At 35.6% G+C, this 17,447-nt stretch overlaps 3 protein-coding genes across 18 annotated transcripts in view; 1 reads left to right on the top strand and 2 right to left on the bottom strand.

The window, feature by feature from the left end:
- LOC119076436 (coiled-coil domain-containing protein AGAP005037) overlaps window positions 1-17,447 on the bottom strand; it is a 170,102-nt gene that overhangs the window by 21,067 nt on the left and 131,588 nt on the right. For 15 of the 16 annotated variants that reach the window (XM_037183196.1, XM_037183188.1, XM_037183186.1 and 12 more), the window contains 5 exons: window positions 10,104-10,185; window positions 7,807-7,896; window positions 6,622-6,736; window positions 6,397-6,492; window positions 1,039-1,196 (listed from right to left, as the gene is read on the bottom strand). In XM_037183196.1, coding sequence (XP_037039091.1) covers window positions 1,039-1,196; window positions 6,397-6,492; window positions 6,622-6,736; window positions 7,807-7,896; window positions 10,104-10,185 — 541 coding nt within the window. The remainder of the gene's footprint in view (window positions 1-1,038; window positions 1,197-6,396; window positions 6,493-6,621; window positions 6,737-7,806; window positions 7,897-10,103; window positions 10,186-17,447) is intronic. The other variant, XM_037183197.1, reaches the window with a different exon arrangement.
- LOC119076440 lies at window positions 5,156-6,384 on the top strand. Its single transcript, XM_037183204.1, has 3 exons — window positions 5,156-5,845; window positions 5,919-6,064; window positions 6,132-6,384. Exons 1-3 carry the CDS (start codon window positions 5,529-5,531, stop codon window positions 6,365-6,367), a joined length of 699 nt encoding a protein of 232 aa, XP_037039099.1. The 5' UTR covers window positions 5,156-5,528; the 3' UTR covers window positions 6,368-6,384.
- Window positions 14,493-15,093, bottom strand: LOC119076441. Its single transcript, XM_037183205.1, has 2 exons — window positions 14,855-15,093; window positions 14,493-14,794 (listed from the first exon to the last, which is right to left on the bottom strand). The coding sequence occupies exons 1-2, from the start codon at window positions 15,050-15,052 to the stop codon at window positions 14,510-14,512; spliced, it is 483 nt and encodes a 160-aa protein (XP_037039100.1). The 5' UTR covers window positions 15,053-15,093; the 3' UTR covers window positions 14,493-14,509.

Here is a 17,447-nt window from a genome sequence, read left to right as displayed (position 1 = left end):
AACGATTCAAAATTAAAACCAATTCTAGCGTGCGATTTGCGATGAAAGCTCAGTTGTTTTAGTAAACTTTTAAAAGCTTTGGATCAGTAATGAAACTAATAGGAAGGACTAGCTAGCGAAGTGAGATTTAGTTATGAATCAGCATTGAGCAGGAATAGGGCCCACGGGGTGTGAAATAAGTAAGCAATAAAAAGTTTTTTTTAATTCAACAGCTAGATTTACTGGCGCCGATTCATTGGGCATACTTCTAGAAGAACTATGTCAGAAACTTTTGTTTATTTTAACAACTTCCACTTGTTTTTGTTAGACATTGAAGTACTTGAAAACACGCATATTGTGCCACCAATCTAGTACTTCGACAATCAAGTGGATAATGTTTGTTGGTAGAATAAACGGATAAAAGAATCCAATCAGATCAATGTTTCTAAGCTAGTCTTGTCGGTTGTAAAGTGATGATAGACAGCGAGATTGTAAGGTTTTAGTGATTCAATGAAAGTTTCCGCAGGAAATTTGAATGTGTTAAGGTCAATTCCCATTTCTGATTTCTCACACATTAAAGTCAATTGGCAGTTTTAAACATTGTCAGTTTGAGATGCTGACACAACGTCAACATAATAGTCCAATCGGGGGAGTGGGGTAATAAAACTGTCTATCGACTATGTAATCACAATGTTAAGAACAAACTCGAAATTGTCTTCAATTCATAAAATCAGTTTCCTTTTAACGAGACAGTTTAACGATTTTTATGGCAATTTCCAAGCAACATTAAAATCACTTTTATCTGCTGGCACAGCTACCAGTCGCGATGACACCATTTTTATGATGTTTGAATTGGACAATTCGAGCATTAAATCAACAGAAATATTCTCTGTCAGCAAAGGTATTGTCGTCAAGTCATAATATTAAGAAGAAATTCTTATGATTTTTCCGAACATTTATAACATCAATGAAAACGGAGGTCTGTTTTAGAAATCGATAGGTCAATCAACCCGATATGACTTTGAAGTACTACTCTGTGATTAGAAACGATGCACTTACCACCTCTATACTGGTTCACGCCCAAATAATTTTGATTCATGCTGACAATGGGTGGACCAGTCGGAACATTTTGTGTTAGTGCCTTCTGAACGAGTCCTGTTAAATTAGCTAATTGACGTTCCATGTGTTCGACACGAATTCGATGCAAATCTTCAGGCCTGCAAAAAAATGTAAGGAAAAAAGATTGGAATTTCAAATCAAATTGTCTGTATATTAAGAGAAACCACTTGTGAATCATTAAACGGTACTCAAGAGCTCTGTACGTAAGCAAGTAGGTACGTATGGCAATGCACGTATTATCTTGTCAGTTCATTGAATCGTTATGGAAATCTATACCAATCTATTTACATTCTGCCGCAGTTTGAATTGTGATTTTGCATTGCACTCATGTACCGATGGAGATTATCTGTTAAATAATTGGTGAATGGAATGGGTTTGCATCTAACTAGAATTCACCTTGTCAATTTAACGGAATACTATCACGCCACGTCGACCGTCATTCAGTAAACTTACACGTAAGGAATGTATTCAAAAAAAAATTGAAAAGTACTAAAATGAGCATCGAACATATGAATAGTTATATGCGGAAACGGAACGGGTCGCGTTAGCGAATTATAAGAAAAGTATAATTGAATTAATTTAACTCCATTTCTAAGCCCGCGATATTTTTTGTTGTACTGACTTTGTCTATTTGAAATGGAGCTACATCAATACATTTTTCTTATAATTCGCTAGTGAGACATGACCATTTTCCGCATTTAACTATTTAAATATAAATAATCTTTTAAAATTCGAAAAGTCCTACACATTTATGTTCGTGTCGGAACTGAAGAGTAGGGTGTAGCATTTTGACAAAAATATTTTGTTTTTTAAGGCCTGTGGGTAGGTTCGATGCAGAATAGTCCCCGATCACGAAAATAGCAAAAAAAAATTGAAGTTTGAAGCTCCCATGCGCACCTCTGAATACCGAAGACATAGTGAGATTATTTCTGCCGACTGCGTAGACAAAAAATGGTGTATATGATAATTACTCGTGGAGACCGTGACACGACTATGTTGCTTTCCAGTCACGGCTTTTGGAAAGCTTTAAATCCAAAAAATTTATGAAAAAGTCATGGTCGGTAGCACTTTTTGAAATTTTCCATTGGTGAAAGACAGTCAGCAAAACTAATCTCACTATGGCCTTGTGACCAAAAAAGTCGGTTTCATGGGAGCTTCGAATTTTTTTTGTTTTTTTTTGGCTATTTTCGTGGTCAGTATACTGAAGAGGGTGTAATCACTCTCAAAAATGGTTTTATCTCCGTAGGTGACATTTCTCTAAAAGTCGAAAAGTGACATTTCCCGTAATGGGTTCCATTGTAGGGATGGGAGACGTTCAAAATTATCGATAATATCAATCGAAAGAGATTATCGATAATTGATTAATCATATCGTTATCGATAATTTAATAATTATCGATAATTATCAAAATATCGACATTTTGATATTTATCTGAAAATTCATGATAATATACCGATATATCGGAATATATCGATAAATATCGGATTTTCGGACCGAAATATCCATATATCGAATTATCGATATCTTGATAATTATCAAAATATCAATAATTATCGATATTTTTTTTTTATAATTTTCGATAAAAAGTCGATAATTATCGATTATCGATAATCAATAATTATCGATATAATCATTATCATTATCGCCCATGCCTATTCCATTGTCGCTAGAAGCGAGTGACCTTCACGACAATGGGTTCAAAGGAAAGCTACTCACTTCTAGCGACAACGGTATCCATAAACGAAAATTATATTTTTCGGTTCTTAGCAGTCTTTCACTGCCTACCTGTGGAGGCAAAAATAAATTTTGATATTGGTTTCGACGCCCGAAACCTAGCAACATTTCAGGCATTTACAAAACAATATCGAACAAAAATGGGTCTGATTTTTTAACTCAGCAGATTAGGCAAGTACCTCACATTATTCCCCTGTCATCTAGAACAACGGTTGGAGCCTCGATTGGACAAATCTTGACGTTGGGACAAAGAAAAATCATGCCAGGAAAAGAGGCTGTGAAAAGGGAAAGTGAAAATGTTTTTCCTTAATTTAAAACTTAGGTTTTCTACGTTTCCACAGGTGAATCAAGATAGGATCGCGTCGAATCTCAAGTAAGATTACAACACACATTTTCCGTAACGATCCAGATTTAAAATCGAAAATTGATCTTAAACGTGTTTCATGTTACGCCCGCCGGTAATAACATTGCGTACAATAAATGATAACAAGATATAATTTAACTACACTTCATATACCCAAGCGCATAGCATTTTCTTTTTTTCCGCGTTTTCTCTATAAAAAAGCACATAAAACATTGTGCCACTCTTTAATCCAATAGAAGAATTTGTGTAAAATTTGAGAATGTATACTGCACGTTATATTATATGGTGATGTTGAGTTGATGGTTTGGATTCGGATTTAGCATGGCTTATGAATGTTGTTGTTCTGCGTATAGCAGAGATATTTATGTAAGTTCCCCAACCAAGCCATAAGAGAGACGGAATAAAATTTGGGATAAACGTCGCGTGAAAATCATCCATGTGTGTCTTTTGTCGAGTCGGCTATAGACGATGGATGAACTAAATAATCAAACATAATTTGATATTCAATTTTATAGCGACGAATTTATAGGGGAATATTGTGGCTATTCAATTTGAGTCTAATTCAATTAGATTTTGTCAAATATTTTCACTTTTTTGTTGGCGAACACCGTTTCTTTTTTGGGGCGGTACGCACATTTTCGACGTTTTCGATGTAATAAAAGTGAAATGAAATGAAAAATTCGAGGGAAAAAGGAAACGTAAACGTTTAACGCCTGTTACATAAAGTAATGTCTGAGTGGTTGGTGGTTGTACTGAGATTAGGAGACCTCGCAGATGTGAAAATAAGCGAATCTCGGAAAAACGCGGGGATCGTTTTAAAACGAACATTTTCCATTTTTCACAAATTTTCTCATATTTACACTAAATTTCCCAGAAATTATTTCTGGAAAAATTTGTGAAAATTTGGAAAAACATGCAAATTTAGGAAATTATGGTAAAATATTTTACTGCCTACCCCATGCGAAAGATGAACATTACATCATTTTTCGTAAATCTTTTTTACGAAATTTAACTGACGCATGAGGCCTGCAATAAATCAGAATTCATTGGATGCTGTTACGTTATTTATTAATTATGAAACAATTTTGTGATAAAAATAAACTAATTCATGTATTTTTCAGCAACCTGCTTCGACTAGCTGTATACCTCGCCTTCGGCTCGGATATACAGTTATAAGATAGATACAGACAACAACATGAGAGTCCAACACGAGAAAGTTTACATTTACAAAATTGTTTCCTCATTATAATGAATTACTTTCGCAGTCTCTAATGTAATTTGCTACTCCCAAAAAGAGTCACTTAGCCCTTAGGAGACGTGTTGTTTTTAAAACAACAAAACCAAATACCGCTTGAATTGTAAGGGTGAAAGGTATTCATACAGTTGCTTCGAAGTGTTGTAGAGTCTGTTAAGTGCAGAAATAAAAGTATTTTCTAAGGTTTCTTCTGCTAGCACAGTACAAACCTTATATAACAGAACGTACCTACTATAATGTCAATCTCGACAAATTAAAAGTCGTAAGAAGGTATCAAGGTGCTAAAGATGCTAAAGAGCTAAGGGTAGCACGGGTCTCAAAGCATTTAAGCTCCATGAACGTTCAAATTCAGTGCCGTTAAAGTATTCGAAGAGTTTACTTTCGAAGACATGGAAATTTCGAGAACTTGGCGTTACTGAACGACTTAACGCGACAACAAAAGGTTATTCTCTTTCCGCTAAGCTATGCGATTATAACATCAAAATTGTTCATTTGCTTGTACACATCATAACATTTCTCTGCAAATTAATTCAGCGAATCTATTACGCCCACGTCTCTCCTATAATATATGAGTATTGTATGCTATGCAAGCAATAAATTTTCTCATAAATATAAACACAAAACTGCTCTTTATATTGCACAGTTTTTGATAACTTGAAGCATTTAACTTTGAAACATTTTCTTGTCGACATTGTGCAGTGAGTTTTATGCCTTTCGCATAAACAAGTATAATTTTACAATTTCCATACATAAAATGCTAAGCTGAATTCTAATTTTCCTTTGCCGTTTGAGAACTGGGTGTGAGTGTGTGCTCTTGTTAAATAAACTTTTGCATAAACTCCCGTAAGGGAAATGTCATATTGATCCGTATACGGTTTGAAAGTGTAACAATTTTAGTGGAAATTGAGAACGAATAAAAACGTCACCTGTCGCAATTTTACAATGATTTTAAAGTTCGATATAGTCGGTAGTGTAATATAACACTTTGATTGAACCGGAAAAGGACTCATGGATGTTGTTGTGACGTCAGTGTATCTACAAAACGGATGAACACTCCGTGAGTGCACACACAGAACTATGTTTACACTAATCAACGTAATGATTTTGTTCCATTGCTTTCGTGAATGTTTACTGGAAAATTTAACAGCCCTCACCACCACCAGCACTGATTTGCAATGTTTGAACGAGTTACCGCTTCATCAATTACTAAAAATTAAGAAATCACTGCAAACTATGTCGGATATGGTGAGTGACGGTGGCAACAGCAACACCACTTCCAGCTACAGTGATCGAATTGGAAAAGGGAATGCAATTGATTTGTCCGACGGATATTTGTACGATGCGGTACTGAATGACAGCGCTAATGCACTTCCGTTGATGGGCGATCAATTGAAGTATATATGTTGAATGTTGTGCTGTTGCGAGTTGTGTGTGCGGAAATAAACATTCAATTTTGTTTGATTACAGAGAAAAAGTGGGTTATGAAGAGACTTGGGTGGAGGAGAAACCTGGCAAAATTCAGAAAATATTTCAGTTGAGTGTTACGGCGCTGGCATTTCTGGCATTCGGTGGTTATTTGCTGTGTATGATTGTTCAAGCAATCAAGAGTAAAGGTTTGTTGGACGTCAATAGAAAAGCATGGAATCGACTTGTGATCGAACGTTTTTTTTGCCTCATCAGGTACGACGTACTTTCATTCAAACGCCTCCATGCCAATGATGGTGGCTACAAGCGGTAAAATTACCGCTGCGAAGGGCAGCTATTATAGGAAACGAAAACGCCCTTTACGTACAAAGCGTCAAGCATCATACAATGACACAAACTTTCCCGACGACAAATCAGCCGGTCCCAGCCCAGACGACATGTACAGAATTTTAGTAATGGCAGCCGAAGGCTATGTAAAATTGAATGAATAAATTTGTCGATGAAAATACATAAAACTTACCTCGTCGGATCGTACATTTGATTTGCAGTTCTTGGTATTCTGCCAGAAACTTTATGGCCATATAACGCATATTGATCTTCGTTCATGGATATTTCGCTATGTTTGTTGAAATTGAAAGTTTGAGTGAAAAAGAACCAAAGTTAGATGAGGATGGGAATTAAATCAACCAAATGATGGTTTGGCATCGAAACGGATTTGTCTTCGTTAAATTTATGCTTTTCGTACCTTTGTTCTTCGTCTATAATGGGAGTCACTGACCCGCCTCTGGTTCCATATTGACTGTAATACGGCTCTTCGTATGCACCGCGTGTTCCACGTTCCGGTGAGCTCATGTAACCATCTAAAATGAATTTCGATTTAATAATTTTTCGTGTATTTATACCCGAATGGCGAATGGGTGTGTGGGGTGGTGTTGGTGTAGGGATAACTTAATTTCAAAACGTGAAAATGTGAAGCCCAAATTTTTAGCTGCTTCGGTCAATATAAAATTTCGACAACAATCTTTTTACAAATGAAACCTTAGCAATTCAACGGCTAAGAATGTGTTGTATAGATACAGCTTAATTAAAGAATTCCAATTAAAAGTTTACCGATCCGGAAAAAATCAACGACTAGATACTAAGCACAACTACAGCTACGATAAAAACGAACGTATAAAACTCACAAAACACTTTTGATTGCAATAGACCCGTACGAATGGAAATTTCCCCTTGGTTTCATTAAAATTGTATGCTTTCCGGCCGGACGCTTTATTATTCATCGAAGTGGTGAATGGGTCGATAACTCAACGGGAGATGTGAGCTCGAGAAGTTCAATAGTACCAATTGTGCGTGAATATTTCGCATGAAAATATCAACTAAATATTCTTTGAGTGGGTGACTCCGCCGCTGGTTTCAGGAATGGTTGTTTAAACAATTATTTACAGTGAGAGTATCGGGGTTACTCTTTTTCGATTCGTATTCGACTTCTCGTTGCCTCTGCTTTCATACGTCAGTTGGTATGCTCCAGTTATCATTCAATTGTACAGATAACGAGACAAGAACAATGAAAACAATGAAACGGCCAGCTGAGCACAGCCACAAAAGCGTAACCTCAAGGTTGAATCTCACTGTAGTTCCATCAAGCAAAGCAGAGAAGATGGGTGCAAACTCAATTTAAATTTTCTTTTCTTTTATCAAATTTCATTCAATTTTATTCGAATCTCGAATAGCCTTACAGCAAGGCAGTCCTGACATTGTTTGCTTTACAACATTAAATGAAAAATCAAAAATGTGGAAGAAATCAGTCGCGACAAAATTGTGTCAATTTCCGAACGCGAACGCTTTGTCGCCTGTCGTACGGGTCCAGGACAAAAAACAAACCAAAAATAAAACAAAATTCGTGTCTTACAAACTAGTTTCATTATTATACCTGGGATACTGTACAGTTGATCTGAAGGATAGGGATATGAAGGTCCTATACCACCCCTGGAACCAGATCTCAAAGGTTTTGCTGGAGCGCCTACACAAACAAAAGAATAAAAGAAGAGCGCATAGGTTTTGATCGGAGTTAAAGGTTTATTCTTAAAACAGGAATTGACTGGATACCAGTGAGACTTTGATGTGGGAAATAATCGAATTAATAAATTTGTGTGACCATCAAATCAATATTGAAGAGACCAATAAATTAGTTTGAAAGAGTAGCGATATGAAACCATGTATTTATGTCGTACATGAACAGAAAAGAATAGAACGAAAAGACGATTGAACTTTTTGAATTGTTAGTTCGTTTGAGGTTCTTCGTGGCAATTCGCCACTGTCAAAAATTCATGAGTTTCTTCAGTGTCTTTTGAGTTTCTTACTAACCCGGAAACTCGTTTTCCTTCACTAACGCTAGAGTTAAAACTCGTCTTCGCTGGTAAACTACAAACGACACCCAGTTTGAAAATAAAAATCCCCAAACCAGTACGTAAAGTGCTATTCCGTTTTAGGTTTTCACGTAGAATGTTCTACGTATCCACGGTGGATTTAAATCATTACCGCTTCACAAAATAATCAATAACTTTAGCGGTCATTCGTTGACATGTGTAAATTGAATTCTAAATGAACAAAAAGCTTTAAAAGCCACCCGGACCTATGCAGAAAACATAAATGTTTAATATCTGGTAAAATGTTCAAAAATTAAATTTCCTGGAATATTGTTCGCAAAAGAGAACTAACATCGACACAAATTCATGGTTTCATCGAATGTCCTTTTTTTAAAGGTATAATCCTCTGGTGTAATCCCTCTTTACCTTTTTTTTCTGCATTTTACAATATCAAATGCATGCAAATTGGATGTATATACACACGTTTCCATGCAGGCAAACAACTGTAATGCATTCATGTTAAAAGTCCATTTAAGTACTGAGTAGATGGGATACTCTGATATTCCTCTCTTTGGCTAAAATTTTTACCCAGAGCCAAATGAAAAATTACGTACGGAGATAGGGAAAATGAAAAATGATTGGATTTGCCAGAGTCAGGTTTAATGTTATAATATTATCCCATTCCGAGTCATTTAATTTGAAATTTTATAGAAACTGGCTATATATGCTATGCAGTCTAGTTTGCCAGTTATTTATGCGATCATTCGATTAATTTTATAATTTCAGTTGAACGAAGTTGGAACGGAATTATACTTTGTAATATGGGTTGAACGACGCCGTAAAAAATAGGAATTCGTGGTCGAAGTTTTATTACGATTGTTTACGATTGTAAATCTTAGATGAATATAAAAGACCAGCTAATCAATGGAAAACGCGAACAAAAAAATCGAAAAACTAAGCTTTATTCAAATTTATGAAAAAAAGAGATAGTAGAAGCTGAGGTACACATCTGAATTTAATTTAGATCGATCGAATTCGAGTAAGTACACCGAACTGATGCTGTATTCGATTTCAGTGGATTTTGAGTTTTTTTTTTTAAATCGTTGGAGTTTTACCATAATTTGATTCTGAAATTTTAGGGAGCTACGATGGTAGCTTCGTTTAACAAACTGTCGAGTGTCTTGACGTTGTTTCTGCTTTAAAATTTAAAAAAATGATTTTTTTTAGATGGAAGTAGATACAGCGGATGTCGGTAATATTTAGACATGAATTTACTCCAGTTGTTTTTCAGCTGATCACTCATCCAAACAATACGTTTCGCCCGTAGAAAGACGTCTGAGCAGTTTTGTTTGTATGAGCAGATCAGCTGGGAAACAGCAGAAGTAAATTCTTGTCTAAATTTCACTGACGTCACCTGTTCTTAGTCGTTTCATAAAAAAATGAATCGCTAGACACTGTCTATTTGGAAAACTCGTAAATAAATTTCAAAGTTTTCAATTCCGGATGACATCCAGTTGCATATTTACCATCTACCAGATTCATTACATCTCGTCATCTGATGTCGATCTTAAGGATTTACAGTTTATTAATTATTTATCGATGCTAACCACACTACGGTTAGGTGTAATAATCTACCCATTGTAATGGCATCATTGTGTTATTCCGTTCCTAGCTTATTATGCACATTTCTGGATCGAAAATAAACTTTCATGCACTTTGCTATTCAAAAGAAAATCAATAAACTTGGCAGTAAACTTATCAACACAATTATTCGTCTACGCTCTACGAGTAAAAGAGGTACAGAGATAGAGACGGAAGAAGATTACGAGCTCCTTTTTAATTAACAACAAACTTTACTCACCGACAACATTTTTATTCCTATCGCTATACATTCCTCGAGGCAGCGTCTGTGCAGCTCCGACATAATATGGAGCTTTGCTTCCCTGGAAGTGAAGAAAAGAAAATATTTATGAATGGAAGTCACTTTAACAGCAAACGGTGCATATAAAAAAATATATCAAGAAATTAAAGCAGCTAATTAGTGAGTATATATGTGTGTATCAGAGCGGAAAATCTTTGACAAAACTTTCGTTGACGCGACAATGTAGATGGAAAGGTGTTTCTTCTCTTTACGATGTGACTAACAAATTGCAAATTGTCACAAATTATATCTCGTTTGCGATATTTTCTGTTTATGTTTTATCTTTTAGTGAAAGTGGCGCACTTAATTCGGTTGGCTGGTCGGAAACGAGACAGACAAAATATTTATTTTTTACAGTTTATTTTCCTGTCTGGATTTATTTAGATTTGATTTTAATGGAGCATTTGAAAAATGTCTTTCGTTAAACGTAAACGCGAATTTATATCCAAGTACGTAGCCAGCAAATACCGCACCGAATGTGCCCTTAAATTTAAGCTAAATATAATTTTAAATCGACCATTGGACTCTGACAGATAAAATTGTTTATGATACGACAGTACCCCGGTATAAGTTGCACGCACATTAACTTGTGTAGAATGAAACACATGCTCAGACAGTCTGTAATTGGTAATTTTATGTGCAATTACAAAATGTTATTTGCTGACGACATTGTCTGCCTCATATTCTATTAGGACAGAGCGATAAAAATAATGATGTTGAAGAGATAGACGATTGAACAAATGTTATTGAACAAAATGATTTTTTTTAAAGATAAGTAGCTTCCACCTGACTCATCTATAAGGGTAATCATCGGTTATCGACAGCAACAACAATAAAGGAACGATAATATCCCGTAAGTGCAACCTTTATAGCAAAAAGTATGTAGAAACGAATGAACTAACAGATTATGTACTAATATAGACGCTGTTTTAAACAGTTGAAGTAAAAGATTCGTGAAAACATTTTATTATATCGACACAAAGTTGTGGTTTTGTATTGGTTATGTTTTCTAGTCGAGATGTTCTACAGCTTTGGATTAGCCGTTGGAGCAACTCGGAGTGGACAGTCCCAGATCCGAGGCCGAAACAGTTCTCGATTCGATAGTTAGACTATCATCAACCGATGAACGTGGAACGGATATAGGAAGAGTCTTAACTTTGGTGGTGCGAATGTTTACTCAACGATATTCTACATGAAAATGTGGTAGGAATCTGTACATGCTACCAGAATGGAACTAGAGTTTTTTTTTGGTAAATCGCTTCTCCCCTGGTAACAATGTTCGTTGACGAAAAAACTAAATTCCAAAATTTCCAACTCGTAATAGCACACTACTTACCAAACGGAACAAATTATGGAAATGGTGCTTTTTGTGTGAAGTTTATCGTTCCGAGGCGGTACCGAGGCCGGTAAACATACAAGAAGACATTTCCATCATTTCTGCCTTGGTAAGTGAGCTATTTTGCTCAATAACTTGAGGTAAAGTTGTGCCCCCGGGAAGTAAATAGTACTTTATCTCACGTTTATGAGTAACATATTTTAGCCGGAATGAAACAATTGCAATGAAAACGAAATGTTCTCGAGTTGACATGTTTCTCTTGGGTTACAGATGAAAAAAAATTGTAATTTCAAGATATTAATGTTGCTCATAAAATAAAGACAAATAAAGACAAAGCGAATGTAGCACGTGGCGTAACCTTAAAGGCTTTGTACTTAAAGTCAACTTAACTTCCATCGTATAAATTCAGTTGAATAAATAAAACGCCTACAACATACTTGACCAATGATTTTCGCACTTTGTATTGCTCAATAAAAAAAACACAAACTTTCCCTTTCAAATGCTATACTGTACAATGTACATCTATATAAATATGGTCGGGGGTATGAGTCGGAGCTGAGTAAATATATGCCTTTCCTTAAGTGATAAATATTCTTCCATTCAGAGCGAAGACATTTTTATTTTTTTGTTGTATGAAACGAACCGGAAGCATCTCTAAAGTTTTTATTTGCTGTTTCGGTACATTATGGCACAGCACAAAGCGATATATTTTATTGGATTTCTCTTTATATTAAAAATATTGTGACAGAATATGTTGTTTATGGAGTTTATTAGGTTGTTACAAGAAGAGATGCAGTCGAATGATACACCAAGTAATAATTAATTTGTGCGACCAAATAACGTGGATATACTGCAGACCTTCAATTATATCTATCCTCAAATAGAGTCTGAGCAAAATGTTTAGTTGATTAGCTGTAAGCGACAACACCGACAAAAACAAGGTATGAGCTCTAGAAGAAGCCGATGTCGTTTTATATTGCAAAATTTATGTTAAAACAAATGAAGTAAAAGATTTGATTTGAATCTAATACAAATAAATTGAAGTAATAGATTCGAAAACCTTATGATTTCCGTCTGAGCAAGATATACACTTTCGTCTTGACCTGAGCAAGCACTGCGCTAATTGCATAGCGTGAAAGAACAATCTGTAAGTCGAATATCAGAGGCAGTTCTTTTTTTCTCCACTTCTACGAATCGATTCAAATTTCTAAAGTCAAAGTACTAGGCTAGTCGAATATAAAAATAATATGAACATCAATGATATGGACATCAAAAACCTATTTACCCTTTCAATCATTTGCATATCTTTCCAGTTTATTGGCGACCAACGTATAAAACATACGAAACTGTAATTTATCATGGTTAGGTGTCCGCACAAGACATTTTGTAGTGTGAAATGTGATTTGTTGCGGAGTGTGTGTGTCAACCAAACCCAATTATTTTTTGCTGTGTCCGTGTGTGGTGTTCAAGCTACGATTTTTGTTCGACTTTGTTTTTTTTTTCTTAAAGAAATTTATGGGTCCCATTGGAATCGTTCTTGGGAACATAATCGTAAACAAAGAAAATTTGAAAATTCATACGTAGGTGTGAGGGTGTGATGGTTGATCATCCATTATTTTATACGCATGGAAATTTACAGCCAAGTGGAAATTGCTTTTCCTGTTTAAGTTGAACAAAATGTTCGGTGAGAGGGAAGAAGAGTCTTCCTTACATAGGAAGCCACTATTAAATGGAAACTTCGTGAAACAGCATACTCATTTTATACAGGAATACATTCATGGCGGAAGGTAAAGTTTTGACCTAATGTTGTTCCGACACAAGTTAGGAGTTTGAAATGACGCGGATCACTAGTTATCTTAACCTTCACTAACACCGTCGACAAGAATGAGCGTTGATCTCTGGTTGGTCTTGACGAAATGTTGACAAAAATTTGTAAAATGTATATTTTTAACAATTAATATCATTTATACATCATTAGAAATAATATAAAAAATTTCATCCAACTTTGCTGTACTGTCAAACGTCCCCATTACTCTTGCAGCGTTGGTTCTTTGTATGGCAATACTCATTCGGTGTTTCAAGTATTGCTTCGATCTTTTTTCCCCTGTAACTACGTGAATCAGTTTTCCTAATTTATCGATGAATTTAACAGCTTCTTCACACCATGGTCCCAATGTCTCGCAGGCGAAAGGCAGAAAGATGTAGTTGTCCGATATCAATTTTTTATAATCATTTCTTTTTTCCGTCGCTGCTCTATTTGCCAAACTGCCTGTCTTTAACGAAGAAGAATGAAGATATGAAGGAGCAAGTGCATCACGGATAGTTGCGTCCCATACGAGCATTTTGCCATGACTCCATGGTATTAAAGTGACGCCGTCTGCTCTCTTTCCGTTGTCTCGAAACAGTGGCGGCTCTAATTTCGATGGAAAATAAGCAGATTGAAGACCTCTGTGTATGATGTTGTTGAAATCGCTATGACATGGGAAATTGTGGAAAGCTGCTTAAAAACAATAAAAACGCAGCAAAAAAACATAAAAGAATTGAGCCTGAGCTCCAAAAACAAAAGTGAAATCTGTTCACGTACTCACGATTCTCACGTAACTCATCCAATCATCAACCCATCAACTTTCCAGGCAGCGAAAATCCTTTTATGCATCTTTGGCTTATTTGTTCATATTTTCTCTAATTTACCAATAATAGCTAAAAGCTCCCTTCATTTCTACCTGCACGTTCAAACGGAAATTTAAATTGAAAAGGCAGTAGGTAAGGCAAATCGATATAAGAGGAATAGCGAATCCATTTGCCATTTTCACAGTCGAACGAATTCTCATCAACCGAAAGAGTGCAACAAAAATATCTTAACGATGCACAGTTGAGACGTTAAGTAGCGTTTCTTGAAGATGCAAATTCGAGAGAACTGAAAATATATTGGAATTTGCAAATGGAAACTTGTTCGGCGCACCCATTGAATAGGAAAATGAACAAAGCTAACGAAGGAATTGAACTTAATTTAATGTTTAAATTTGAACAATTTGAATGGCCACGCAATCTTCCGCTTAAAAATCGACCACCATGAGTCGTCTTCCAATTCGATTTTCTTCACTTTGTTTGTCCCATCTTGTTCACATTCCTGCTGTTCGTGAATATTGGTGACAGCGATATTGATACTGGACATGGACAAACCTTTAACTCTCATCGCTGGCTCTAGTTCGGTATTATCAAAATTGACATCGTCGATGTTTAAGTAAAACGACACGTGATTAAACAGATCGTCAACGAATTCATTAACAATTGGCTAAAGGAGAAAGGCAGATTAATCAAACCCGGTAAGCAGACTGAAAAGTCGATAACTCACAGATACACCAGACACAGCACAATCGTTCGTTGACGAAATAACAGTTTCTTTTACAACATTCCCACTAGAACTCGACGCACACAAATGATCTCCAGCCTCAAATTTCATTGACATTTTATTTTCTTCCGTTTTTGACGGTTTTTTGGAATTTTTCGCAACGATTCCTCGATGAGTGTAATTGGTTTCTAGAAAATACATGGCTCTCGACTTTAAAATATGAATGTTTGATTGTTCAAATCGTTTTCTCGCTTGCTATTTGTTTATTACTGTTTGGTATGGATGGTGCTTGATGCTGCACTGAACACTCAGCGAAATCCAATAAATTCGGCAAATATACTCCACTACAATAACATCATTACGGTCAGCACACAATTTAGTTTCATTTTCTCAACAATGCGTTTTATTCTTTTCGGTGGAAAATGTTTATTTTGTAAACAAATATAACACAAAAAAGATAAATAGATTTCAATAAAGGCGACTGTTGTGTGCTGATTGCTGATAGAACGGCAAATTGAGAAAACAAGAATAAGAAAATAGAAAAACGCAGCAATGAAAAGTGTCTTTGGTTTCAATGTAGTGGTGCTATCATCGAAATTTTGCTTGACATTTCGTGTTTTTTTTTCCAATGTCCTATCATCTATAATATAAAGTTTAATGTTGGTCTGTTTACCCAGACGAAATGTCCAAGAGACTTGAGGAAAAGTTGTGAAGAACGCGCGATTTTCTTTCACTTCCATGCGTCATTTGACGCGTGAAATTTTGCTTGCCTGTTTACGATGTGGATGCATTGCTTTTTTTCATTCAGGCTGACCGAAAAGTCACATTTTTGAATTATTTTCATACAGTGAGTAAATCTCTAAAATGTTTGATTTCAGTATATTTAGCTAATCCTTCTGTCACATCTTTTGACAGCTTTTTACGTTTTAGTACGTTTTCTCTCCCAGTAGCAAAAACCCAATCCCAGCAAAAAAATAAACTATATCGAATGCCGCAAATGCATTTGAAAACGAACATTCGGTGAAATACTTTTTTATCACACCAAATGTTTATCATTTTATACAAATATGTTCATCTTTATAATAACATCGGTGAAAAAAAACCTAATTTTATCATGCAAAAATATAGATAAAAATTGACAAAATTGCCGACCACAAAAATATGTCGTCGATTCTCATGCATTTTTTATGCATAGCAAAAGAAGACAGGATCAAGCAACGTAATATTTTGTCTCACATAAAAGTTCAACTTTCTTGTAAGACAAATATTACGTTGCTTGTTCCTGTCTTCTTTACCTATGCATAAAAAATGCATATAAATACCCGCGAAAAAAAATCGCCCATTCAAACTGCGAAAACAAATACACAAAATTTGCAGATAAAAATCGCAGGATTGAATCATAAAACAAACTTGCAGGTTTGAGTTGAGATCCAACTTAACTCAATTCCTAACTTTCTTCTCGCCATAAAAGCGTGTTGTTGGTTCCTAGGGAATTCATCCTTTTACGAAATGTAACGTGCAGGAGTTTAGTTCGTCCCTACAGAATTCATTTTGCGAAATGAATACCAATTTTCATTGCACATAAAAAGTGTTTTAACACGCTGAGCGATCCGGCCCATTGCCCCGGAGCGAAGCGGAGGGCCGCAATGCGATCCGGGCGCCGGAACGGTGTCGGTAACTTAGGAGTTATTTTTTTCTCTCGCACCGTCTAATAATTAGTCCTTTTACAAAATAACACGCTAATAAAATTTCAGACAGAGAAATACTCCGCCTTAAATGGTGGACATGTATCTCATTTCTATCGGTATTTTATTATTTTTTATCACCATCCTTTTTTATCTCCGTTTTTCAATTTTTTATCTACCGTTTATTGAGATCGCTTCCGAATGAACAGGTGAATCGCCCTCGTGTCTTAATTACGCATCTACAGTACTTCGCACTCAATGTAATAAATAACTAAATTTCAACTAGTCGGATCTTACTAAAACAAACTGCCGGTTTGTAGCGCGCGATCTCAGGATCCTGGCGCTAGTTTTATGCAACTCAGCTCAGCATCATAATTTTCGAAATCTGCGGACCTTAGATGCATAAAAGTAGCATAAAAGGTTCTACGAATCTCAATGCAAAGTGCTTTATAAGGCTTACTATGTGTATTGTGCACTAGGCCTACGGCCTAGAGTCACAATTACTCATCTAAGGCCCGTTAATCGATGTCCTTCAAGACTTTGAAATCATGATGTGATGATAACAAAAAAAATACAAAGATAGATATATACTGCAAACTCTAATATTTTCCGGAATTTAAATTTTAAAGGTTTTTTTCATTTTGTCGTTTTTTCACACTTTAGTGATTTTTTTTTGCGATTTGTCAATTTTTGAGAATTTTTGTAGTCGCCAAAAAAAAATCGTCAAAGTGTGAAGAACTGCCAAGAAAAATAGCCAAAGTGTGAAGAAACGCCAATTATTTGATTTTTTTACTTTTTGTCGTTTCTCCTTTGGCGAATTTTCTTGGAGAATTTTCTTGGCGTTTCTTCACACTTTGGCGATTTTTTTTGGCGATTTAAAAAATTCTCAGAAACTGACGAATCGCAAAAAA

The sequence above is a fragment of the Bradysia coprophila genome, unplaced genomic scaffold (genome assembly GCF_014529535.1).
Source record: "Bradysia coprophila strain Holo2 unplaced genomic scaffold, BU_Bcop_v1 contig_232, whole genome shotgun sequence".
Taxonomy (NCBI): Eukaryota; Metazoa; Arthropoda; class Insecta; order Diptera; family Sciaridae; genus Bradysia; species Bradysia coprophila.
The sequence above is the reverse complement of the archived record's forward strand: the minus strand, read 5'-3'. Positions and strand labels throughout refer to the sequence as shown.

What these genes read in the sequence shown, in the direction of transcription:
- LOC119076440 (XM_037183204.1), top strand. Translation starts at nt 5,529, where the DNA reads ATGTTTACACTAATCAACGTAATGATTTTGTTCCATTGCTTTCGTGAA. An exon ending in TTGATGGGCGATCAATTGAA is followed by an intron (nt 5,846 to 5,918) that starts GTATATATGTTG and finishes GTTTGATTACAG; the next exon opens with AGAAAAAGTGGGTTATGAAG. An exon ending in TCAAGCAATCAAGAGTAAAG is followed by an intron (nt 6,065 to 6,131) that starts GTTTGTTGGACG and finishes TTGCCTCATCAG; the next exon opens with GTACGACGTACTTTCATTCA.
- LOC119076441 (XM_037183205.1), bottom strand. Translation starts at nt 15,052, where the DNA reads ATGTATTTTCTAGAAACCAATTACACTCATCGAGGAATCGTTGCGAAA. An exon ending in GTGCTGTGTCTGGTGTATCT is followed by an intron (nt 14,795 to 14,854) that starts GTGAGTTATCGA and finishes TTTCTCCTTTAG; the next exon opens with CCAATTGTTAATGAATTCGT.